The following is a 26302-nucleotide window of genomic DNA, read 5'->3' on the forward strand; positions in this document are numbered from 1 at the left end:
CTGAAATCCATACATTGCACTCTTTTATTTATGTATTTATTAAGATATTATTTTGTTTTGTAAATGTAATTGTAAAGAATCATACATAAAGTACATAATACATTACAAACCTGGTGAACCGTCATTCTGAGGAAATGTCCTGATTTACACTAAAGGCACCAGGACATACCTCTGATTGTATGCGGGTGAAGGCGGGCTCCCTCAGGGGGTTCCCCCTGTTCAGTGATGGTGATTTGGGGGCAAGGGGCAGTTGCCCTTCCACTTTTTGAACCTGCGCAATATCATCTTAATGCCTTGTCTACCAGGAGTAAGTAAACTGTCCTATTCCCCCAAGTTTTGTCCCCCAGTCGCCGCTACTGCCACTGTTCAATATATCAAGTTGTCACAGCATTTATTTTACAGAAAGAGTATGATACCGTGAGACGCAAGGTATGGTGTGCATTTTATGATACCTAAACCCATATTACTCTATCTCTTGAAGAAAGCGCGAGATGGGGTGACAAATTTTCAACGAATATGTTATTGATTTTGTATTTGATGATATTGACAACCAGATTTTCTTAAATCATATAGTTCCGTACAAATGTCTGGAAGCAAATTGTACAAATAGTGATGTTATTAAAATATTTATTTTTATATTAATGTACATCTCATTTACATTGTTAATAAGAATATTGCACATCAACAATTGTCACTATAACATATTTGAGAATAATTTTATTTACAAAAGATAGAACAATTCATACGAACAATGTAAAGAAAATATCGCTGTATGAATGTAACAGTAATAGCCTATATACATACAAATCTGTAACTACTAAGATATTACATGCACATACTTGAGACAACTTTCTCGTGTGTGGTTGATTCCATATTACTCAGACCATTTATATTGTCTGAAATACCTGTAATAAAATTAAATCAAAAATGGCAAAAAAAAAAAAAAATCCTGTGTTGACATGTTGACAATGGCAGTAATATTTATTTAATTTCTAGGAACCTGAATATTTAAGTTGTTTTTTGATAACTTTAATGTTAGAAGTTAGAAGATAATATTGCAATTCTGTTTAGGTTTCATTCGTGAAATGACTAAGAGTCATTTTGCAGACATTTATTTGTGACTAAAATCTAAATGAAATCGTCATTACGTACATTTTCTTTGTGCGTTTCAATGAGAATTATTTACGTAATTCCAAGATAAAAAATTACAGCCCTATGATCAAGATGCATTTACTTACTTCTCATAACTTATTATTGACTCAAAGCATAAATAATATACCAAATGATTTGTGAATCATAAATTATTAAACCTAATAGGATATTTGTAACCTGTGGTTTCTGTAGAGCTTTTTTGCTCAGTAAAATGGGTTGTCAAACCATTGGTACACTTTTGGCCTGGATTTATCATATTCATATTTTAGACATCTCTTCTGAAGTATCCTGCAAGAGAAGAAAATATGCAACATTAAATATGATTGTATTACGAAGTGACATATAAAAAACTTTCAATTTCTTGAAAAGTAAACGAATGGGTTTTGAAAATCAGTCATGATTATTATTAAAATGGTCAGAAATAAAATCAGCACTCACTGCTTGTCGTGGTGATATCAGAGTTTTTCTTTCATATTTAGATATTTATATTACAATCTATGGAGGCTCCAGGTTAAAATAAAACCTTGACATACTTTCTGTATTACCCCTCTGTTACTCCAGGAAAATGCTGGGATGGAACTTTTTAGAGAAGTCCCTTAACATCTGTCGTCCTCTACGTCACCGTCAACAAGCCTTTAGAAATATATCTAATCTGCTTGCTGCTTATTACAGACCCAGATTTACCTATGTGGAGGTCCTGGAATAAAAGCATCGTGATCCTCATTCAATTTACAATTTCAATTATATCTTCTACTCTAAGTTATGTCAGGTGGTTAATTATAGTTTGGTCACATTTCAAATTTATCATATTTCAACTTGTAGTCCTTCTCAAAGCAATCTTCACCCAACGGAGCACCTTTGCAGATGAAGGCCAGGGGTTGTAGCCACAAGAAGCCCCCTAAATCCGGATTTTTAATTTTTTTTATTTTTATTTTTATTTGATTTATTTTACTTCGCTTTTTGTGTCACTTTTGGCTAATTTGCGAAGATGGGGATGAGTGATGATGTGATGAAATTTATGAATGGACACTCACAAACATCCATGCCCAGACCAGGATTCGAAGCCGGGACCCCTGGCGTCGTAGCGCGATGTGCTAACCACTCCGCCACGGAGGCGGGCCCCTAAATCTGGACCTCGTTACACTCTCGTGTGGGAAATGTTCATTGTGCGCTGCCATACTACATAAACTTAGGATGGGAGACTACGTTTAAAAATTCTATAAGTTGTTTAATTTCACTGTGGAACGCAATAACAATAGAAATTGATGTATTTCAATGGAAGAAAAGAAACGACTCTATTCTCTATCTACTGTAAGAACGAAGTTAATGTAAACAAAATCACGTGACATCCGAGATGTTAGTTCAGGAGTTATTTCACTCATGCATATATTGGTCCCAGCTGTGCAGCTCATAAATATTCAATAACGTGAACACAAAACCTACACTAAGTGGTATGGCTTATCACACGCACTGTTTTCCTGCACGCAGGATTTCTGCACGGCTGTCATTTGAACACCCAACAGGATTTCTCAGAAGCCTCGTGTCTATGTTTACATTGACTTCGATCTTACAGTGAACAGAGAATAGAGATTATTATTTGAATTTGGCAGTTCGTATTAATTTGCATTGAATGCAGTGAAATCTAAGTGAAGTATATACATTAATGTTGTCAGTAAGTCGTTTTTGCAAGACGATTCTTTCTCTCTTCCAGGACCTCCAACAGAGAAACACAGAGAATGCCTCTTCAGCTGTGAACTGGTCTTCACTCTAAGAATACGAAGTAAGTAAGACATTTTACAACATACTAAAAATGATACACTGCTCCACAAGACTTAAGGAACAACAAGGGAACGGAAGGAAACAAACACAAAAACAGGGCTCACCCTGTATACCGTTTTGCAACGTTGCTGGTCATTTTCGTTGTTGCATCTGTACCTTATTGGTGTTCATAAGCCTCGATCAAGAGCATCTCAAACATGGCCGATAGGATTGAGGTCCTGTGAGCATTCAGGCCACTCAATACGGTAGATATCTTCTGTTTCCAGGAATTCAGACACAATACGTGCGCGGTGCGAGCGAGCATTGTCATCCATAAACAGGAACTCAGGACCAGATGTTCCACGGAAATTGCGAAAGGTTATTTTTCTTAATTTCGGATGTAGCTGAAGCCTCATAAACCCCTCTCTCCGTACGTCATTGTAGCGTGATAAAGCTTAAATAAACTTGGGACGATGATGTGCAAAAGAGCTATTTTATTTTTATTCTCATGATTTACAATATTCTGAAATACTCCACTGCTCACATAATCCCTTGGTGTTCCTTAAGTTTTGTGGAGCAGTGTAGATTATTTTTAAAATATTGTCCCAATTTCTTACACTACTCAGGTTTGTACATGAATGTTTATTTTTTATATATATTGCTGGAGTGCGGGCTCGAAGTCTTCCTGCAATGAACATTATTTGTCCAACAAAAATTTGCGTAAAGCACCCCCAAATCCTCTACATTGTCATAATTTTTGACCACGCAAGGATTCCTTGCCACAAGGCTCCTCCTTCAAATACTATTAATTGTCATTCTGCTTCACATTGATTTCTTTTAATTTAGTTTTCTTACTTTAGTGTAATCCCAACGACGAGGATTAATTTATGACATAACAAACACAAACATTCAAGATTACTATATTTGACTGCATAATCGTCGCATATTTTATGCATTTTTTTCTGCAAAGAAGTAGGGTGCAACCATTATGTGAAGGTTTCTTCCTTTTTTAGAATAATCTACAGGGTGTCGGAAATGTCCCGCACCATAGGTAATATTACAATATTTGTTCAATGTGCTCTCCGTTGAGTTCCACACATGTTTGTAGGCGGAATCGCAAATTGTTGAACACACAATTGACATAATCTGGGCTAACGTCCTTGATTCTTGTGCGAAGATGAGCCATATCGTGCATCTTCACGCTGTACACCAATAATTTAATATACCCCCAGAAATCATAGTCATCGGATTCAAATCCGGCGAGCGTGGGGCCCATTCGGCGGAACGGAAAGATTGTTTTTTTACCGTTTTGCCTATGGTGCGGGACCTTTCGAACACGCTGGGGTATTACCGATACATAAAAATAATTTTTTACTAAACTGTCTTATGTGCAAGATTAGGATGCAGGGAATACTAGTACATTAAAAGTCTAATTTGACGCACATTATTTCTTCGTGACAGTTTACCGAACATTTATCCCGTCTCAGAGATAAGTTAACAAATTAGTTGTCATTGATTTGTGCATTATAGTGGAAATACTAAACTGGATAAAATTTACAAGTGTTGTGAAGTACGGAGTTACAAAATTTAACCTTCTGTGTCCGAATATTCTGAGCAGCTATTATTGGTTGCAGCGATTACGCCATGAAAGATTGTACCGAAAAAAAAAACAGGGTGCGACGATCACGTTTATGCGATGAAATACGGTATTCATGATTCGGAACTAGGGGTCCCGATGCTAGTCTAGCCAGTCCACCATTGAGCCAAGAGTGATTGACATCGTTCAGCTTTAACATACAGGGTGTCCCTAAAGATACTTTACAACTTTGATGTCATACAGCACAACTTGCAACCATGCCCCATTTGATTTACCAACGCATGCAGTTTTATTGTGTATTAGTCCACTTCAACAAGCGTACAACATCTCATGGAAATTACAATTCTGTTCATACCCTCTCTGGCATATCCGTGTCAACTGTGGCAATGGCAGCTCTTTTTCTGGCATTCAGATCATCAAGATCAGTGACAGGAGTGCTGTACACTGTGTCTTTGACGTAGCCCCACACAAAGAAGTCCAGGGGTGTAATGTCAGGGGATCTAGGAGGCCAGGCAAATTGGACCATCTCTTTTGGTGAATCCTCTTCAACAAAGTGTATTCCTCTTTGTCAATTACAAGTTGTGCTTGTGACTTCGAAATTGAAAAGTACCTTTTGGGACACGGTGTATAATCCCAGATGGTTGCTATTTCAGCGGATATTCACTATCCTGTGATAAGTCAACCCTCTCCCCATAATATTTAAATGTCCTGTATCCTTTCTTTTAAGTTCCACTGGTTCTAACTTACCAGGATTGTCTAGCGCATCTCTCAATAGGATAATCCTTCCTGAAACAAACCGATCTCAGGACGTTGAAGTACGTGTATCCAATCTGCCTTGAGATTACAGAGTTGTCCTTTTTCAAACACTTCAGGAATTCTTCATCACATTTGCACAGTAACCTGCAAGAAAACACGATAGTAATTTATATATCTTACTCTCTACTATGTTTTAACGCGTGTTTCATCTTTATTGTACTCATGGCACCTCCGTGATCGAGAGCGTTGAGCAATCGACTCACTTGCCAGCGTTAGTTTCAGGTTCGAGTCCTTTTCGAGGAGCGTGTTCAAACACATTTTGTATATTTGAGGTCAAAAACTCATCCGATGATAGAGTCATGTACAGAAAATGTATTTGACACATTGTGCAAGAAACTCTGAGATTTTGAGGGAGGGCGGAGATATTTTGCTACTATTTTTATTGCCAATAGAAGAAAGAATAGGACCTATAATATATTCACAACTACATAACTGTCATTCATTACGCCGCATTTCCAAATCATTCCCTGTTCCACCTTTGCCTCTACTGAATCTTCACATTCACATATAATAGGCGTAAGTTGTTTTCTTAATCAACAACAAATTTAATCTTAAAGAACGTGAGCCAAAAAATTAAACAAACTTTAGCTCTATACGACGAACACTAGTCTACTAATTCCATGATTTAAAAATTAAAATCCGTGTAATTAAAAAGTCCTGGCTCTAATATTCTTAAGAAGAGAAAAATAATGCGCTTCGACAAACTTCCAATACTCGTATTAATGATAATAATAATAATAGTAATAATTCATTTATTTGGCGGGCAAGGTTCAGCTCTAGGCTGCTCTACCACGAAACCCTTGCCGTGAACTTCATAAGAAAAAATAAGTATATACTTGAATATAGATAGAAACAATGACTAAGACTAAGAGAAATTAAGAATTTCACATGTACCTACAATTACAAATATACTCATTATAGTAATAGTGGTCATAAAATAATACAAATGTGAAAGAACAAAAAATGTAGGAAATTTTAAAAATGACAGAAATGTAGGAAAAAAATGAGTAGAGGAAAACTGAGGGGGGAAAATACAAATGTGAAGGTTAACATAAGGTTGCATTTAAGTAAAAATAATATAAAGATAGTAAGTAATAAAAATCAATAGTTAAAGTTACAGAATATAAGTGTTAACGCGTTTGTTGAGTGTCAGTTTACTGCTAGTATGTGCCACTGTTCTGCTGCTGTTCCAGCAGAATAATTTCTTTCAGTTTAATTTTAAAACTGTTGTTACTTATTATAGATTTCATGTTGGTTGCATTCTATGCTTTCGAGCCTGATATAGAAAAAGATGTAGCGTAGTCAGTTGTTGAGGATTGTCAAGTTGGTTGTGACGACGTGTCCCGTATCTGTGATTTCTGTTGCAAGCACATGATTCTTCAAATATTGCGTTGAAATTCGAGGATGTCTTACGTTCACACGTATATAAACGAACAATAGAAACAGAACTAAAATATCGTCTCTGGTTTTCAAGAAATGACGTGTAAATTGCTACCATGTGGCGCTGGGATGGGTGTGATCCAAGCCGTACTGGAACTACCTAAGTGACGGACTGGTTAACACAGCGCGCAACGCCTCAGGGGTTCCTGTTCGAATCCCGGCCTGGGCATGGGCATCCTTTGTGAGTGTCCCTTCATGAATTTCATCATATCATCACCCATCAACATCTTCGCGATTAGCCAAAAGTGGCAGAAAAGAGAACTAAAACTAAACAAAATAAATCGAATCAATCGATATAATCTTAACCGTTCCTGCACTTATGACAGGGTGTCTACCGGTCAAGAACGTCAAGCAAGTCAAGAAAAAATCAATATATCTACAGATATATCTACAGGTCACGAAAATCAAGAAAAGTCAAGACATTATGCTTTTGGTCAAGAATATTTGCTATTTTTCACAGTATAGTGAATTTACATGGTTATATACATGTCCTGAGATGAGATAGAATTGAATATTTGGAAATCTAAAATTGTATTGAGTTGTGGTTACGATTTGTTCACTTTCTTTCTTAAGAATTATATTCTTGTGTGTGTGAAGTTTTGCAAAAACATTAAATAAAGTTATGTTGTCGTTCCCCATACAGGATGAATTCTGAAGCATTAATTTTTACATGCATTAATAATTAAAGCAAGTCTAAATCACTTGTTAAAATAGGGCTTCACATTTCATCTTTACCAGCCTTGTGGTAAGAGTTTTTCATTTATTAAAAATATATGTTTTCTTAATTTCCAACCATTTCTAAGTAGGGCCAATTAAATAAATATTAAGAGAAGCTAAAAAAAAAGGCCAAGAAAAAGGAAAGATAGGTCAATAAAATGTCATGAAAAAGTCAAGAATTTTGGATTTGTTATTGTATGAAGACTTTGATTATAACAACCTTGCGTACTCGTGTAGAATTTTTGATTAGAATTTGAATCTAAAACTTTAGGTGCGTCAGCACTAAGGCCATTTTCCAGCCGTCACACTATACGGGGCCCAGCCCTTTACCATAACTAAAGTGACATAACAGTAATGCCGCACTATTAAAATCTTAAAATTTTCTGACTTTCGTTAAAAGCTGAGGCTGTAAAGCGGCACTCAGCACACATAAGGACAAAACACAGGACAACACACAGCATTATAGTGACCATAGGGCAAGTCGCCAGAGCCTCGTTACGTACCTCGTGTAATACGCGGTGTTGGTCAACCCATACTTCGTGTTCCCTGCCTCTATAATGTCCGGACACATGTCATGTTCCCTGCAGCACTTGTCTGTGTCCTCAAACATTCCAAGGTCAGATTGATTCTTCGCATTATCGCCTGAACCACACCATTTTGTACCTGTGAAATAATGACAGTTATTAAGTAGTACCGATGTATACATTAGAAACATACTTCTGAAACTAAAATAGTTAATTATTGGTCATTCCATGTCAATTCATTCAGGTCATGTTACCCACCATCCTCGATTTTGATAAAATTTGATACACTTATAGAACTTTGCGCCAGCCAGGTTAAACCTATGCGTGCCTTCACTCATAGTGAATAGAAATATTGAATATTATACCTTGAAACATATTGTACTTCACGCTTTGTGCTAAATACATAAGCATTTTTAATAAGATTAATTTTGAATGTCATTTGATGCAAATTATTTTTTTTTATCACCCTGTCTCTGAACCGCCCATCCTGATTTTTCCATCAGGCATTAGTACAGTGGGATCCATGAGTATTACCGTGCAAATTGTTCATGACTATTTTCATTAATTTTTTTCTTACATCCTATGTGTTTTTAAGCGATGGATTATTATGTATGCTGGTGCAGAAGTTGTCATCATTTTGTTTTGAGTTTTCTTTTAATTCTTGAAGCTCTTATTGGGTCAAATAAAACGCACGAACATGGTGATGGACAATTTGCACGTTAATACTCATGGATCCCACTGTACATACTCTGAGCTACCTATATATAAAATTTGGGGAAAATTGAAGGGGGGGGGGGGCATTGCATGAAGGTTGATGTTGAAGTTAGTCATTTGGTTTTCTAAAAAAATACTTAAAACTATACATGGTTATTTATACATTCATCTGAAACCTTATTTAAATGAAAGCTTGCATTATTCTGAACAAAGGAAAACAAACTTGAGGGTTCTACGTCAAACCTGAGGGAAGATTGAGTTGGTGTTTTAAGTCCACTTTATGCACAGTAAGGCTAATCGGGACCGGACCTACAGTTTAAAGTGGAATCCGAACCACTTGTGCCTCCACCGGGTATCGAACCCGGGACCCCTTGATCACAAGGCAATGACGCTACCAAAGCGCCATGGGGAAGGCCGCTGAGGGAAGATACAATCATTTATAACCTAATGTGTGTCATTCAAAGTGGAGCCGCATGTAAGGCACACGGAGATTTTAAAAAGCGCGTAACTTCTGAACCCCTTGACCAATCTAAAAAAAATGTATTTTTGTAATCAGCATCAAAAGATCTATAAGTGTACCAAATTTTATCAAAATCGGGGTTGGTGGGTGACATTTTCACAAAATTCTGGATGATTTGACATGGAGTGACCCTTATAGCTTATTTTCTAACATGATGTAAACTTGCAATTAGCATGTCTCTGTGGGATCAAAATTGATTGGTTTGGTTTATTTTACTTCGCTTTTCTGCCACTTTTGGCTAATCGCGAAGATTAATATGGTCAAACTGATTAAGGGACACTCACAAAGAACATTCACACCCAGACCGGGATTCGAACCCAATACCTCTAGCACCGAAGCGCGCTATTCTAACCACTCCGCAACGGAGGTCGGCCTATGGGAGTAAGAATATCATTGGTCAATGTTCAAGAAATTTTTATAAGCAAAAATATCTTCCTATATTGTGTTGCGATACACTATCTCAAAATTCGTTGACCGATTTAGCTACAATCAAACCAGCTACGAGACTTTCAACTCATAATTATTATTATTTTTTTTTTTTTCACACGAGAGGTAGCACGGTAAATGCTTTGCTATCTTTTCTACGTTTTTGTCTCAACCCGTTTCATTCTTGACGTATATTTCAAAGTTTTTATTACAAATTTGTAGACAAATGACGTATAGATGGGTATGTTCATTTTGACTCGGTCATCTTGAAATGCTTCAATTTTCTCAAATATGTGTTCGGTCTATTGCCATGTCTGTGAAGTGGTGCTTATTTGCTTATCATGTCTGTAGAATGAGTTTCTTGCGAAGTGGGAGGAATTATGAATACTTGCTTATCATTTCGGTGGAATGGAAGTTACTTTATGGTTAAGCCGACGAAATTATGATTAATTGCTTATCATGAATTATAGACTAAGATTTCAGTTGATTGTTAATTTGACGAAATGATGATTATTTGCTTATCCTGTCGGGGGGATGGATCTTGGTTGATTGTCGAGTCGACGAAATGATGCTTATTTGCTTATCATGCCTGTGCGATGGATCTTAGTTGAATGTTAAGTCGATGAAATTATGATTACTATCTTATTACAACGGTTGGATGGATGTTAGACTAAGATAAGATTCTCAGTTGATTATTAAGTTGGCAAAATGATGCTTATATGCTTATCATGTCGGTGGGATGGACCTTGGTTGCCTATTATATGTAAGAATCCTTTGTTGAGTGCTATGTCGGTGAAAGGTAGTTTATTTTGATTGCAGTTGTATTTTTCTTATTTCACTTCTTTTCCTGGCTCTTAGGCTAGTCGCGACGATGGGCATTAACGGTGACTAGATGAAACTGATGAACACGCACACACACACACAGAAATAGAAACACCATGTCGGGATTCGAAAACGAAACCAAGGATAATATATATGAGGATAACCCAGCCCCATAAGCCAGGCCGACAACGGAAATCACTAGGCGGATGCGGAACTTGCTATACGACATTTCCGTTGGAGACGGAAGTGCCTAGTGCCATCTAACTGCTTGGACGAAAACTAACAACCCTAAAATGGTGGACAATTAATGGAATCTGCCCTGTCACGGTTGCCATTAGTCCATGATCAGAGGCTAACTCATAAAGCGATTGTATAAATTCAGACGATGTACATTATAAAGTATATTTGTATTACATTTTATATAGTACTGCGATACGTCGTACATATTGAAGCACTTGAAACTTTTAATAAAGCTGTTGTGAAGATTTTAGACTTTCATGGAAGATTGTGACGCATTTCACTATTCTCAAAGTTCGTTATTGACTAACCTGTGGTAACGCACCGTGGACCAAGGACTGAGTTTTTGTTATAAGTAAATTTCGATTTAGTGTGGCTATATTTTACTTTCTGAACCAAAATGTAGGTTCACTGTGGAGAATTTTAAAGCTTCTGTGATTTTCCTTATGCTATTCCTGGAATGTTTAGGAATTCAGTGGTGATTGATTTTGTGATTAAGTCTTGTGCTGTGAAAGACTTGTTTTATGAAAAACTCAATATGCTGACCAAGGAAGAAATTTATTTTATATTTTAAAACTTAAACTAAACGTAACATTTCAACCTTCTAGCAAGGTCTTCTTCAGACTCTGAACCAAGTACAAATGAAACAAGGTACAAAACAGGAAGATATTGTATATATACACAAAACTCACTCCCCTCCAGACACAAGATTATTAGAAAGTTGAAGAGAGAAGAAAGGAGAAGAAGACACAATGAACTGTTATGGAGGACTGAAGATAAACAAAGAATGGAAGAAGGTGTTAGAAAGAGTGGAAAGGACAAGAGCGAAAGAGGAGAGAAGAAGGAAGAGGAATGAAGAAAGAAAGGAAAAAGAGAGTGAGATAAAGAGTCCAACCACTTTCCAGATGATAGGAAATGTTTAGCTAAATCGCCTGTCAGGTGAAAGTACAGTTGACAAAGGAAGGCCATCTGCTAGAATGTTCCAGAAAAAACAACTTCCTGTTTTGTACCTTGTTTCATTTGTACTTGGTACAGAGTCTCAAGAAGACCTTGGTAGAAGGTTGAAACGTTACGTTCAGTTTATGTTTTAAAATATAAAATAAATTTCTGCCTTGGTCAGCATATTGAGTTTTTCATATCATGGAAACAAGGCTTAATGGTATTATAATTTGTTTTATGTCTTATGTCAAGCATAGTATAGAATAGGATAGGAATTGAATATTCATGTTTAATGTAGACATCTATCTCATTACAAAACTTTTACATGCGTCGTTGACTGAGTATCGTGTAAGATACTCTTGTAAAAAAAAAAGGTAAAGTGCTCCCCTGTGCTTAGCTCAAAGTATGAGCCCGCATCAGACTGATTTGGCTACACTTAAAACTAGGTCAAGATGTCCATATTAGCTTATTGCTCAAGTGTACTACTCTGTCTAACCCAAGACTTTTGTAAAAAAGCCCTCGGAAATTTCCCGTGAAAGTATGACCCCCCTGAGATTGATTTGCCTACACTTACAAAAGCTGCATCTGTCAGATTGTTGTCTATAATCTTGTTAAAAAATATGCCTCTCTTGATATTGTTTTTGCTACACTTAAAACTAAGCCAAGATGCTCATAAGAGCTTATTGCTTTTAGTGTAATACTGTAATATGTGCTTAAATACTTGTTACTGTTATGTTAATATGTTGACCTGGAATGTCCTGAATATTTTAATTCAGGACCAGGCTCAACTCATATATCTAATACTAAAACAATGCATTGTGCAGAGGTCTTCTAGAATTGCTCTGTGACTCTTTCATTTCTTACATCATAAACATATGATTTTTCACCTATAAGAATAACACTACATATGGTGTCATCAGGGAGTGTATCATGGAATTCACAGATAATTTTAATGTTTGTCCTGTCATTAACCACAACCTGTTTCCTTTTTGAGGTGTTGATGACAAACATGGGTCACTGTGCTTTGAATTCATCTAGTGAGTAATACATGTCAGTATTCCCGGTTGTAACTCTTTTGTATGCTGTATAGGCCTCATATAATTTAAGAAATCATCCTTGGACATGTTTAAATTATAATTTTCTCTAGGAAACACCTCATTTCTGCCATTTTTAAGATATATGTTCTTGATGTTGCAGCTATCGATTTTTTTTCTTGGTTATTGTTTCTACCAGTCTGAAACAGTACCACTACAAAATCTGGCATGTATATTGTATACTGGAGAATGAGTTTGTAGCATCAAATTCATAATAGCTACCAGTAGCAGGCTTCTGGACACATTGATATGTATAAAATTGTAAAGGTACCTGTGGATATTTTAGTATATCTGCTTTGTATTTAAGAGTATAACTGGCTTCATATTCAACAACCGGAATTCTTAGCTCCATAGTCTGAATAAGACATTTGCCTTCATCAGGTAGGGTATTAGGCAGAGCTGCACCAGTAGAGTTTAATGTACTGTACCTCATCAAAGCATTATTATCATTGGCAGCTCTTCTAAATGTAATTCTTAAACCACCCTTCCACATAATGTCTTTGTAATCTGAGAAGAATCCAGGTAACAGGCGCATCGGGAACAGCACTGTGTGGCTCTTGGCTAATATTTTATCACCAGCCTCAAATCCACCTATTTTGTAGTAAGAAGCCTCGGTCTTGGATAACTTCAGTGTGGCCAAAGCTGTAGATGTAATACCAGGGTAGTCTACTCTGTTTATAACAACACCATGTTTTCTGATCTCGATTTCAGAGAACAGATGGGGTACAAAATTGTCTACCAGTCTTATATTTGAGTTAGCTGGATAATCTGTACCATCGAGCTTGACAACATCAAACTTGATATATAGGTCTTCTCTGTGGGGGTGTTAAAGCCATCCCCTACATCAAGGTCAACCTCAATCTCTGTGTTCGGTTGATTTAAATTTGCAAAGGTCCTACGGTTCGGGGGGAATGACTGTAGCTCATAACTCTCGATATTTTCCATTTTTTTTGTATGTATTTTTATTGAAATATTAATTTCTATGATAGCAGTTGTTGTGGCTCCAGCAAAATCAACTAATTCTTATTTTTCATTAGTGACCATCAACTCAATATAGTCTATTCTATTATGGCACACAGGAAAATATAATGTTGGTGATGGAGTGTAGATGATTGGCTCCATAAATTCAGAGTTAGGTTTGAATGTTGAGATGATGCCAGTTTGTTTGTGAGTGCCTATGGCATCTGATTTGGTGATCATACCATCGGCCACATTACAGTGAATATTCAGTCTCTATGGCTAAGAATTTAGGTATATTAATAGCAGTGTGTTTGATGGCTGGTTCAAGTTTTGTGTTGTTCTGGAAGCCCAATAGCTCTCCTATAGTACCCAGATCTATTGTCTCTGTAGCAGACACAATCTCTACTCTGTGAGTGACAGAATTTTGAGTTAACACTATACCTCTGGGTAACTGAGCATTTAGAGTAGACAGATTATACTGCCCTGGAGTGATGGCAATGTTTTGATCCCCAACTGTGATTGTGTTGTTGTGGTGTGTAATATTAGGGATCAAGTACATGCCATAGAATGCTCTAAGAGCTATTGTTTTGGGATATACGTAGTCTGAGCTTCAATATTGAATTTTGGCTGGTAAGATGGAATACTCCCATGATGTTTCAGATACCACAAGGCTTTTTGAAAATCTTCAATTGATGGTTTATTTAATTGAGACAGATATCTAAGAATAGATAAACACAGATGTCCACAATTAACATCTTTGAAGTTTTGAACACGGGCATTATTGTAATACAAATTATGAGATTTTAGATATTTTACTAAATTTTCAGGTGGAATACCTCCAAATGAATCAAACACAAATGCCTCATTGTTTAAATATTTAAGATAGCAGATCCAGTGAGTGCACTGATTTTTGTACTTATCCAAATTGACCATGCCACACTCTTTTTTGAGTGGTTGTTCTGGTAAAGAATCAGACATGTATACACCTCTAAAATGTTTGATGCCCAGTGGTTGGTTTAAAGCTTCAATATCTTGGTTGGTAAGCGGCTCTTGTTTTTTTTTAAACTTATTCATGGCTCTCTTCAGACCTTTGCCTTGTTTCTCTATGGCCAGATTATGGCGCTTTTGTTCATCTAATTCTGCCTTATTCTTCTTGGCATCTAATACTGTTTTTGCTATGGCAGCCGATCCCCCTGCTAGGCTGCCAACTGCACCGAGTGCTGCTAAGATGGCCGGGATACTAAATATGAAGTCCCCTGTATGCAATTTTTTCTGGATTGCTGTAATTTTCTTAATTGGGGGGTGCTAAGTAACAATTTTATACCATGGCCCTTGGCAAGGCAAGAGCTTTTTTTCTTGCGCTGCTTTTTGGTTAGAAGACTATCGATAGTACCAAGAGATTTAAGACCTGCATAAGGTATCTGATACATAATACCCTTGGCTTTCATTGTAGGTTTATTATATATATATATATATTTTGGGATTGACTAGCTCAATTAAGTTGTAACCAGTTTATTTAATCTATTACAACCCCACCCCAGTTTTTGTTTGGTGTTCATAGCTATGGTGGTCCCTAATGCTGCTATTCTCTCACTCAAAGAAGCATCTTTGCTTACAAATCTACCAAATGCAGCCTCTTCTAATTTTTGTCTGCCACATGTCGCTTGTCAAGATCGGTATGTGTTTTGTATGCTATGTCATGGTCTCTACAAGCAGCATCTAGGGGATTAACACCAGGGTCCCCTCTGTTTAGTCTATGGTCTAGTTTGGTACCAGGACCACAATACTGATAGCCTGGTATGTGTATCTCAAATGCCAGCTTGTTTATGATGTCATTAACCAGCCCCCGACCCTCAGAGATATTCCAAAATTTAGGTGGTAGAGTATTAATAATCTTTATAAGATATCCAATCCCCTTAGTGTCATTGACTATGAAATTAGACAATTTAGTGGCTATCATGTCCATAATTCCAACCTTTCCATTGTAAAAATTATGGTTACCGGCATTTTCTTCACCAGCTATGACCAGCAACCTATCTACAAGTTTCCTGACATCATCAACCCAGACAAATTCTTTAGGCAGGGTGTTGTATGGTTTGATCCCACTACCAGTCTTGATCTGTGTCCATATAGACTTGATTAAGTTGTTGTATTTTGCTCCACTGCTAGACTTGACTCTTTTTTTGTGTGGGATCATTGTTCTTTTATAAAGCATCTGATTTTATTAGTATTTCTTTGTAGTGCTCATAGTCTTGATCTGTATAACTGCCAGGCCTTTTCCGAGTCATCAGTTCCCACAATCCAGATGTACATACAAAAAACATACAAAATATCAGTTGGGTTCAGCAGTGTGTTTTGTATACTAAATGTGTATACTAAGTGTCTCAATATTTTTGGCTTTGTTGTTGGTTTATTATATAAGATTTCTTGGTGTTCAAATCAAAACTCTATACTTAATAAAACTATGACAGGTTGTAAAGCTAATAGCCTACATGCACAAAGGTAGAATAAGTATTGATCCACAGAAGCACTGACCTACAGAAGCACTGACCTACCACACCATGTCGTGGTGTGCATAGAAAGGCAATGACCTAATACCGTGTGTCATGTATTGATCTTGTATAACAAACTGGGACAGATATAAATTGGTGTATCTGCCTGACTTTAAATATGAGTGGATTACAACAAACAAGCTGGATGTATCAAATATCAGACTCCTTTATACAAAATATAAGCCTTTTGTTCAGTATACCAGAGATATGTTTAATATGAATAATAAGAAATTTTATATATTAAACCAAACAGACCAGTATGAGGAGCACTGCAACAACATGTCCATACTCTTCAACCACTCTCACAATACTAACTGATATGTAATGCAAAAGCTCTTTTAATAGCCTAAGCGCGGACCGCGTTGAAAATATCTGAAACAGTAAGCCAATCAGAAGACACCACATCATCACATTACATCATAACCAACCAATCAGAAAACAACATGAAGCAATAGAAGTAGACCTGAAGTGGACCGGAAGTAGACCGGAAGTGGACCAGAAGTAAATATGTATGTGTATGTAGCTAATAAGATTACACTTTACAGAGTATTACACTAAAAGCAATAAGCTCATATGAGCATCTTGGCTTAGTTTTAAGTGTAGCCAAAACAATATCAAGAGGGGCATATTTTTAACAAGCTTATGGACAACAATCTGACAGATGCAGCTTTTGTAAGTGTAGCCAAATCAGTCTGAGGGGGGTCATACTTTCACGGGAAATTCCCGAGGGCTTTTTTACTAAAGTCTTGGGTTAGACAGACTAGCACACTTGAGCAATAAGCTCATATGGACATCTTGACCTAGTTTTAAGTGTAGCCAAATCAGCCTGAGGGGGGCTCATACTTTCTCGTCCTAGTAATATAGTATTTTATACTACTTTAATCTCATTGCATATCACGTGGATTGCAATTAATAAACCCCAATGTAAATAACAAATCCAGAATCAATTACAATAATGAAGTATTAAGTAAGATTTTTAGTGCTAGAATTGAAATGTTTCTTGTCTTGAATCTTACGAAAACAAAAAAAATGACCCAGTATCATATATATTTAGTAAATATATAATAAATTAAAATATTTTCCAGGTATTTCCTTTGCACAATCCAAGACAAGACGGAACAATTTCAATTATTCCTTTCTTTTAATTATTACATTCCATCCCAATGAAAAAAGTCGATTTGCTTTCCAAGTATCGAGCTCAAACATCGATATGAGTATTAATCGATAGTTCCTCACTGTTCGAGTTTGTTGTCTTCCCCCGCCAGATGGTTCTGCTTATACAAGGTATGTATAGTCTGTGGTTTATAAGGCCTTAGAAAAGTGTTCGCACAAGTCAATAGAGAATATTCTCAGTGTCCCATCCTATAATAGGTAATCCTTGGCGAAACCTTCGTTGTTGTGTCGAAGCAACTGAACTTATTTTAAGAATTAAGTTGATTGTTATGCAATGGGAAGATTATTAGTTTGTTGTTACGTCTCTGAAAGGATACTTCTTTGTTCGTTTTATTGGAGGAACGATGTTCTGGTCCTTTTTACGTCAATCAAAATAGGCTCCTCTCGGGTGCAAATTATAAAACGTCTTAATGGGATCCCCGTTTGCTTGTTTGACTTCTTGTTCTAAGTTCTCTTCATGCACAGATAGGCTAATTGTGAATGAACCTACAGTTTAAAGTGGGTCCTTGAGTTTTTGTTTTAAGCCCATTTTATGCACAGATAGGTTAATCGGGACTCGGACCTACAGTTTTAAGTTGATTCCGAACCACTATGAGCGTCCACAGGCTATCAAAACCGAGGCCATTTAATTACAATGCAACGAAGTTACCACTTCGCGGTCAGGAAATTCCGTTCCTTTAATTCTTGTACGTGTGCTGTACAATATTGGTACTTTTGATTTCATGTCTAGTGATTTTGATGGTTAATGTGCATCATTTGAATCGTTAGTAAGAAATTGCTTCTATTTACCAGGAAATATAGGTTTTATAGCTGAAGGCGCCAAGTCACCAAGGTCAAGCCTTCCTACTCGACCAAATTTGGAATCGTTTGTGATATTTTCGATTCTTGGTATGTCAACACTGCCAGTTACCAAAGATGGCACACCAGGGGATGGAAACACTACGTCGTCAGCGTAAGAGCATTGTAAATATACTAGCACCAAGTACACCACCTTCATGCCTCACCTGCAAATACACAAGAAGAAGTGATTGTTATACATGAGATTTAGTTTTTGTTTTAAGCCCACTTTATATACAGGAAGGCTAATCGGGACTGGACCTACAATTTAAAATGGGATCCGAACCACTTGTGCCTCCACCGGGTATCGTCGAACTGTTATATGCGAGTGCGGGAGTGTGTGGTAAGAATTCTTATTTACTACGTGGCCTGTTGAATAAAGAATGCATAGGCGTAACTTGGTGGGGGCAATTTTCAGGCTCATAATTTAAAAGTTAATGATACTTTTGTTATCCTCTTGGGACCTGAGTAGCAAAGTATTGAAGTGTAATTTTTTTTATGATTGTGCAAATAGTTCTGGACGCTAATTTTATGGGATGGAACACTTATTAATTCTGCCTCCTCCCAAGTTAAGTGCCAAGTTTGATTATACCTACAAAACTAAGTCCCAAGTTTTATTCTGACTCTCAAAGTTAAGTCCCAAGTTTCATTCTGCCCGCCATTTTAAAGTCAAGTCTCTAGTTTGATTCTGCCCCCCCCCCCCCAAAGTTAGGTTCCAAGTTACGCCCATGAAAGAATGGTCATTTTTTTTTTATTCACATATTTTCTCTGACTAAAATTGAATTTTATGTTATATTGTTAGCTTAATGTGTAGCGCAGTGTGCGAATTAACGGGGGGGAGGTGCCTGAGATTCCCCACCACAGAATAATTTATCCACGGCACAAGGAAATTATTTTTATCGCTGCCAGGGATGTTTTTTAGCCCATCAAAGAAAATTGAAAGCATATAGTATACCATTTCTTAACTATGTGAAAAACACAGTGGAAAAAATCATTCGTGTTCATTAATGATCCACCGATAAAATATTTTCCTGCCGTGGATAAAAGAAGGACACCATTCTGCAACTGACCAACCTCACCGAGCCAAGACACAGCAGGCTGTTTTCAACTTAAGTTTTCATGACATAGTGCTGGTGTTTTACATGTACAGTAAAACTTCGTTAATCCGGACCCCGATAAGCCGGACTTCGCTTAATCCGGACAGGCAAAAGGAAAAAAAAAGAATGCAAGGTGTTAAATGTGGCTAAAAGTCAACAATCGCATTCGTTATGTTGCTCCGTAAAGGCTAAGAATATACAGGGTGCTCGGAAATTCCCCTTACAAACTTGTAGGGCAAGTAGAGGGGACTGAGTAGACAATATGTGGAATAGGAACCCGTGTCCGGAAACGTACAGTTGGGTTCCTATTCCAAATATTGTCTACTCAGTCCCCTCTACTTGCCCTAGAAGTTTGTAAGGGGAATTTCCGAGCACCCTGTATACAGTATTGCTTTACGTTTTACTGTACTGTATACTCTATAGTGTATTTAGGCCTATGCCCTTTAAATACACCATAATAGTAAACGTGTTTTGTTGCTATAAACGGAGTTTTAATGCATTTTCTACTGTTCTTTTAGGTTATTTCAGTTAATCCGGACTTTCGTTAAACCGATCAACTTATCCCCCCATTAGTCCGGATTAACGAGGTTTTACTGTATTAAAATGTTCACAAAATGCATGCATGCAAATTAGACAGAAGTTACGTTTGAACTTGACAATTTGGTCAAGCTTTCGGTGTTATTAATTCGATAGCTCTCTTTGTATATGAGTTTTGTTTTCTTAGGATGTACATATAGATGTGTTTCTAAGTTATGTGTAAATGTTATCACATGATTTAGTAACGTAGGTTAGAACCAACATTCTATGATACTTAGAACAGCAAGGTAACAGTTTAGTTTACTGACTGGTAACATGAGGTGGAAGAAATTGAAAGGAGGTTTCCTATTGTGAGGGTCAATAGGAATATAATTTTTGGGGGGTTGTGAGCATTAGGAAGGGAAGAATTAATATAGCCTTCATATTTGGGATATGAGCCAGCTAGCTTAGCTTACTTTTCTTATTAGGTTTTGGTGTATGATGCACGATGGGGTTTGATACCATTGGAGTAAGTTTAATTCTTTCAAATATAGTGTACTAAGAACATATATATATTTTACCCTATCATAGTAATCTTTTTTCAGGCATCTTATTTATATTTAAGTTACAACAGTGGATTATACAAAATTGTTTATTATGTTTATATTATTGTGCTTAATAAGTAGAATCTATTTATTAAATAATACGAGGGTTGCAGCAAAAGTCATGGCAACCATTGTTTTCCACGATAATGCGAGTCGGACAAGAAATTTTAAAATGTGCAGTGCAAACCCCGTTACATACAATGTATTGTGACGCCACTAGATGGCAGTGGCTGCCAAGAAATTGAAGTCAGGGAAGTAGGAAGTCAGTGCGTGTTTACCAGCATTCTTATGTGAAAATAGCAGTTCTCCGTGGAAGGAATGCGAGAGAATGTCACACTGAGCTTGTGGAAGCTTTAGGAAATGATGCTCTACCATACCGAACTGTTGCGAGGTGGGCAGGAGCGTGGAACAGAATCAACTGCCGATATGCAACGTTCAGGGTGACCTGTGACTGCGCGTATTTTGTCTTTTTCTCTATCCTGATACAGATCTCCGTTGTTCAAAAAGTATACATTAAACGTTAGCATATATCGTGGCCTTCCAATTGAAGGGCTCTGCTGTAAAACATGGTAAGTGACATTTGGGTCATTTCTGAGTTCATTAAGGAAAAAGTTTATTAGAATCTATACTGTACATAAATTGCTTTCGTGTTGTGTTTACCAATTTCAGAAGGCTTCACTGAGTCCAATCCAAATTGTATGACATGGCAATTTCACTCAGAAATTGAAGGATGGCAGATTTTACTTTGTAACTCAAAAATGACCAAAATGTTACTTACCGACCCCTTCAATTGTATATTTTACACTTTCTTGCCCGACCCGCATTATCATGGGGAAAAATAATAGTTGCCATAACTTTTGCTGTAACCCTCGTATAAAATATTTCAGAATTATCTTTAATCTTATTTTTATTTTGGAAGTATTTGTCTCCATCTTAAATGAATTGCCTTACTAATTATGCAATCTTAATACTTATTGAGTGCAGAGTGCTAACCTCGCAAAATGTAATCACAAATACAGCACTGAGTGGGCATCCCCCCCCCCCCACCAAGCTAAAAGCTAAAGCCCTTTCTGCCCGTGTGATTCCAATTGCAATCACTAACTTTCTTCGCTTTGATAGAGCATATTACATGACAAATGATACTAATTGTCGTACAACAGTCATTGCCGACTGACGACAGGTGTTTACTGTTCCATCACGATTGACAGTGCAAGCCCAGGTTTATTTTGTTTGTTAGTGTACACACGGCGTTTCGACTTCCTGCTGCCCTTGAAAGTGTCGAAAATAATAATAGCTATGTTATATACACATAAATTTTATCAATATCGGTTCTTTTACTTATATAATTGGAGAATAATATGTGTATATTAGATTATCGATCATAACCTCTCAAGCTTGAATATTTGCTACAAAAATGTACTGATTCCATTTAGAATCAACAGGTCACATGCATGCGGTGGTGGCGATTAGGGGTGGCATGGGGGCAGTTGCCCCCTCCCATTTTTTGACACTTTTGTCCCTACACTATGCTAAACATTATCTACCAAGGGAAAATAAGTTGTTTTGCCCCCCCCCCTTTCCCCAGTTTTGAAACCTTGCCCCCCCAAGTTTTGGAACCCAATCACCGCAACAGGGTTTATATAATAATGTGTCAGATGCGACCTTGTTGTTTATTAACAATTACGTGGATATTTAATTTGTTCTGCAGATATGTATTATTTTTCAATGTTACCAGTGAACAAATATAATATACATTACATATAAGCTGGAGTTTGTATCATAATATATGATTATTTAGGGCATTTTTCGTGACATAAGATTAGGCATTTCTCGTTTATGTATCAAAATATAATTATTATTTTGACATCTTTTTTTGTACAATATGTTGAGGTGATTACTATCCGAAATAAAAATATGGTATTCTTGGAAGGGAATAAGGACAACTGTTTCAAAGAATTTCATGTAAAATGACTTGAAAGTTACAATACCAATATCACAAAAGTTTGAAAATATTTTAGAGAGCTGAAATTGTCAGATTTTTTTTTGTTTTTGTAATATATTTGTATACATGGGTATAGAAAACGGTAGCACATTTTGAGAGAACATTTTTAAGATTAGACAATTTCCATAAAGACAATGTCCCAATGATGCCAATTGGAATCATTAAATAATTCCTATCCAGAAATATATTTTTCACAAAAAATTTTGATCTTGTTTCTTAGACGTAAATATAGTATCAATTGAAATACTTTTTTTTTCGTTGGATGAAAAATATTCAGGTCAGAAAGGGTTAATTCGTACGGTGGTGTAGTGTACATTACATGCAGTACTAGTTTCATTGTTTTGACTTCAGCTGTACTTCCGTGACAGCCGTTCAGATTGAGACATGTTCAGTTCGCCATTTAGTAATTGAAGAGACGATACTGAAAGTGTCCTTGGTGGCATCGTTGCAGTTCCTGCTCTCAGAGCGAAAGGGAAGTAACCTACGACAATGGCCATCAACTGGCATTGTGACGTACTGCGTATGATGGAAGATGGCTAAGTGGTGGGTAAGCAGTGATCGCATCCAATTGAGGAAAAAATGTATTAGGGAAGGTCAAACGTATTGCGCCGCTTTGTTGAAAGTTCAGATTCGGTTCTGGCGAGTGCGGCGCCTACGACAATATAATTCGAAGCGCTTTTATGAATTCGAGAAGGGGGGTCAGGGGAAGTCACTTGATCATTGATTTGCTTTATTTTACTTCGCTCCTTGTGCCACTTTTGGCTAATTTGCGAAGATGGGGATGAGTGATGATATGATGAAATTGATGAATGGACACTCACAAATATCCATGCCCAGGCCAGGATTCGAACCCTTGACCCCTAGCATTGTAGCGCGATGTGCTAACCACTCCGCCACGGGGCCGGCTGGGAGTCACTTGAGGCCCCTTGGAATAAAAATAATAATTAATACCACGATTATAATTATTTTACAGTAATTATTAAAAAAACTAATAAAATACATTTTTCAAAATTATTATAACATTATTATTATTTAAATGGTGAGACCAGTGGCGGCGATTGGGTTTCAAAACGGGGGGGGGGGGAAGGACAGTTTAGTTTCCCTTCGTAGGTAAGGTTTAGCATAGTGCAGGGACAAAAGTGAGACCTTGCAATTAGTTCCACTAGATGAGTGAATATCCAGTATAACTCTTTTCCGTTATTTTTTCCATTTCATTCAGTTACTGTACTGAAATTCATAGTTATTGTATTTTGTTATTAACTTTTACAAAAGAAAAGCCTTGAAAAGTTATGGGGAAATTTTAGTCATAAAGTTCTTTTGGTCATATCTCACATAAAACTTTAATTTTTGAAATTTTGAAAATGCGAAACCATTCATTATTTGGATGTAATGGTAGAAGAAAATGTTACCTGATTCCTGTATTTTACACAATTTTTTTTCGACGTAATGCAGTTTTTATGTTGGTTATTCTGTTCAAAGACTAAATAAATTAACTTTATTTGTGTTATTAACAATAAAAATAACAAGCTTCTGCTTTTTTTGTAACTTTGAATGAATGGTGCCAATTTCAAAGGGGGGTCGACGGGCCCCCTCCAGACGCCAATATTCCTAATATTTTGTATCCTCTTTCTAGTTTATTTTCGTGTTCTCCCAGTCTTACCTTCTCTTGTGGTTATTTCCTCTCTCCTTTGTCCTCGCTATTTCTGTTTTGATTCTCTCTCTCTCTCTCTCCTTCTCTCTCTCACATTTCATGTATATTTACATATAAAGTATTGTCTATGCCGATCTTGCTTCCCTAAATTTACCTTGCCTTCCCAAAATGTATCTTAAGTTGCCGCCTCTGGTACCAGCATTCTATATACTCGTAATAAACCGTATACAAACAATTATTTTCATTTGGAGCATGGCCCCCGGAAGTGCGGTTACTCGAGCGAGTGCCCAAGTTCCGCTCACTAGGGCCGGCCCTGAAATCAAGACCCAGGTAAGGGATGCTTCAACTCAGCCTTTGGTACCTCTGTTGCTGCTTTCTGCTTCTTGTCTATGGCAGTAACCTGTCTTTATGAGTACAAGCTTTAGTATACAGAAGCGGTGTCCCCCATCCAAGCCACGAGGACGCCCCGTACTATGAGGGAGATTTGGACTTAAAATAAGTGGAAATACTTGAACACAGAGCTAACTTACCTTCGGACGCTCCCCACGAGCAATTCCACACAATGCCACATAAGTACCCGACGAGGGGCAACCTCCTACTGACATACCCACATCCGGACTCTAATATATGTACTCCCAGTACGTATGGAGAGGCAGGAAGTAACATTACACCAATAAAAGAACCGCGCGGAAAATTTTTACCTGTTGCTCACATGATAAGTCAGAACATCCTGCACCAGGATAACATGATGTTTTCTGTTCTCCTGCAATAAAAAAAAATAACTAAAGCGTCCCTGAAAGAGATTTCGGTAAACGGAGGCAACATTTTGTGACGTAACGTAATTTGCAAGTCACATACTCGATGGGAGTCCTTGTAATGTCATTGTCGAGGCTAGTGCACTTGAAGGCATAATGACTGCGCTCTATTGACTATGAGATTCTTCATTGTCGATGGACTTTGCCAATTTTTGTTGTTTCCGTTTGGTTTGGGGTACGTGACGTTTGTGCTTTCATGCAGAATCACGTATACGTGTTTTGCGAAACTTCAGTGCGTTTGGAACTCTGACATGTATGTGTGATGTGCGTAAGCACTTGCTCAATTTCAGTCAATTTGACTGCTCAGTGATTCTTAATAAAATTTCGCCTCTCAGTTTCATTTCTTAGAAGATAGATGTCGTAATGGTGAAATGACCAGTAAAGAAGGTTAAGATTTTATTTTTTACGAAATGATAAATGTTACCGCGATGACTAGTTTTTGATGATTCTGCATATTTTGTTACTGGTCATCCAGAATCGGACGTGCTTTATGCTGTATTTGCTTGTTTTGTGATAAATTGAGGCTTATGAAGTGAATTTGTTGAGTAATTTTATCATATCGTAAGGCACTCCTGTGAAGTTGGCCCGACCCATTTTCGTTGCCCACCTCAAACCTAGTCAGGACGTTAGTTCTTCGTTAGTTCTCGATAGTTCTCATAAAATGTTCGTTAGTTCTGCAAATACGTAAAATCTATTAAGGAAATAAATGGGTCGGGCCAACTTCACACTGTTTCGACCCATATTCAACTTCGAACCGAAAACCATCCAGATCGATTGATTTGCGTTAGTTCTCAAAATTTATCCATTTATTCGCCGGACAAATAATGGAGGCAATTTGCAGTTTTCCAATTATCACACGGAATTTTTATCAAAAAATGGTCCGTATTGGTAGAATGTAGAGAGTATGATTCAATTTTGTTGAAACTTTAGTGATTTTATCAAATTTATCCCATTTATTCACTGAATAAATGATTAGAAGAAATGTGTTGGCCTGAGCGGCCAAATTTCGTTGCCCACCTCAAACCTAGGCAGGACGTTAGTTGTTCGTTAGTTCTCGATAGTTCTCGTAAATTTTTTGTTAGTTCTCAAAATTTATCCAATTTATTCGCCGATCAAAAAATGGAAGCAATTTGAAGTTTCCCAATTTTGACACGGAATTTTTTTATCAAAAAATGCTCCGTATTTGTAGAATGTAGAGAGTATGAATCAATTTTGTTGAAACTTTAGTCAGGTTATCAAATGTATCCAATTTATTCACTGAATAAATTATTAGAAGAAATGTGTTGGCCTGAGCGTCCAAATTTCGTTGCCGACCCATTTATTTCCTTAATAGATTTT

The 26302-nt window shown here is 37.0% G+C and overlaps 1 protein-coding gene across 1 annotated transcript; it reads right to left on the reverse strand.

Moving 5' to 3' along the window:
- Positions 1-663: 663 nt before the first annotated feature.
- LOC146001848 (phospholipase A2-like) lies at positions 664-24760 on the reverse strand. The gene is made up of 5 exons (XM_083139543.1): positions 24680-24760; positions 18231-18445; positions 7984-8143; positions 5255-5407; positions 664-1440 (listed from the first exon to the last, which is right to left on the reverse strand). The coding sequence occupies exons 2-5, from the start codon at positions 18436-18438 to the stop codon at positions 1356-1358; spliced, it is 606 nt and encodes a 201-aa protein (XP_082995669.1). The 5' UTR covers positions 18439-18445; positions 24680-24760; the 3' UTR covers positions 664-1355.
- Between the last annotated feature and the right edge of the window lie 1542 nt (positions 24761-26302).

The sequence above is a fragment of the Lepisma saccharinum genome, chromosome 18 (assembly GCF_977018435.1).
Source record: "Lepisma saccharinum chromosome 18, izLepSacc3.1, whole genome shotgun sequence".
In the NCBI taxonomy this organism is placed as follows: domain Eukaryota; kingdom Metazoa; phylum Arthropoda; class Insecta; order Zygentoma; family Lepismatidae; genus Lepisma; species Lepisma saccharinum.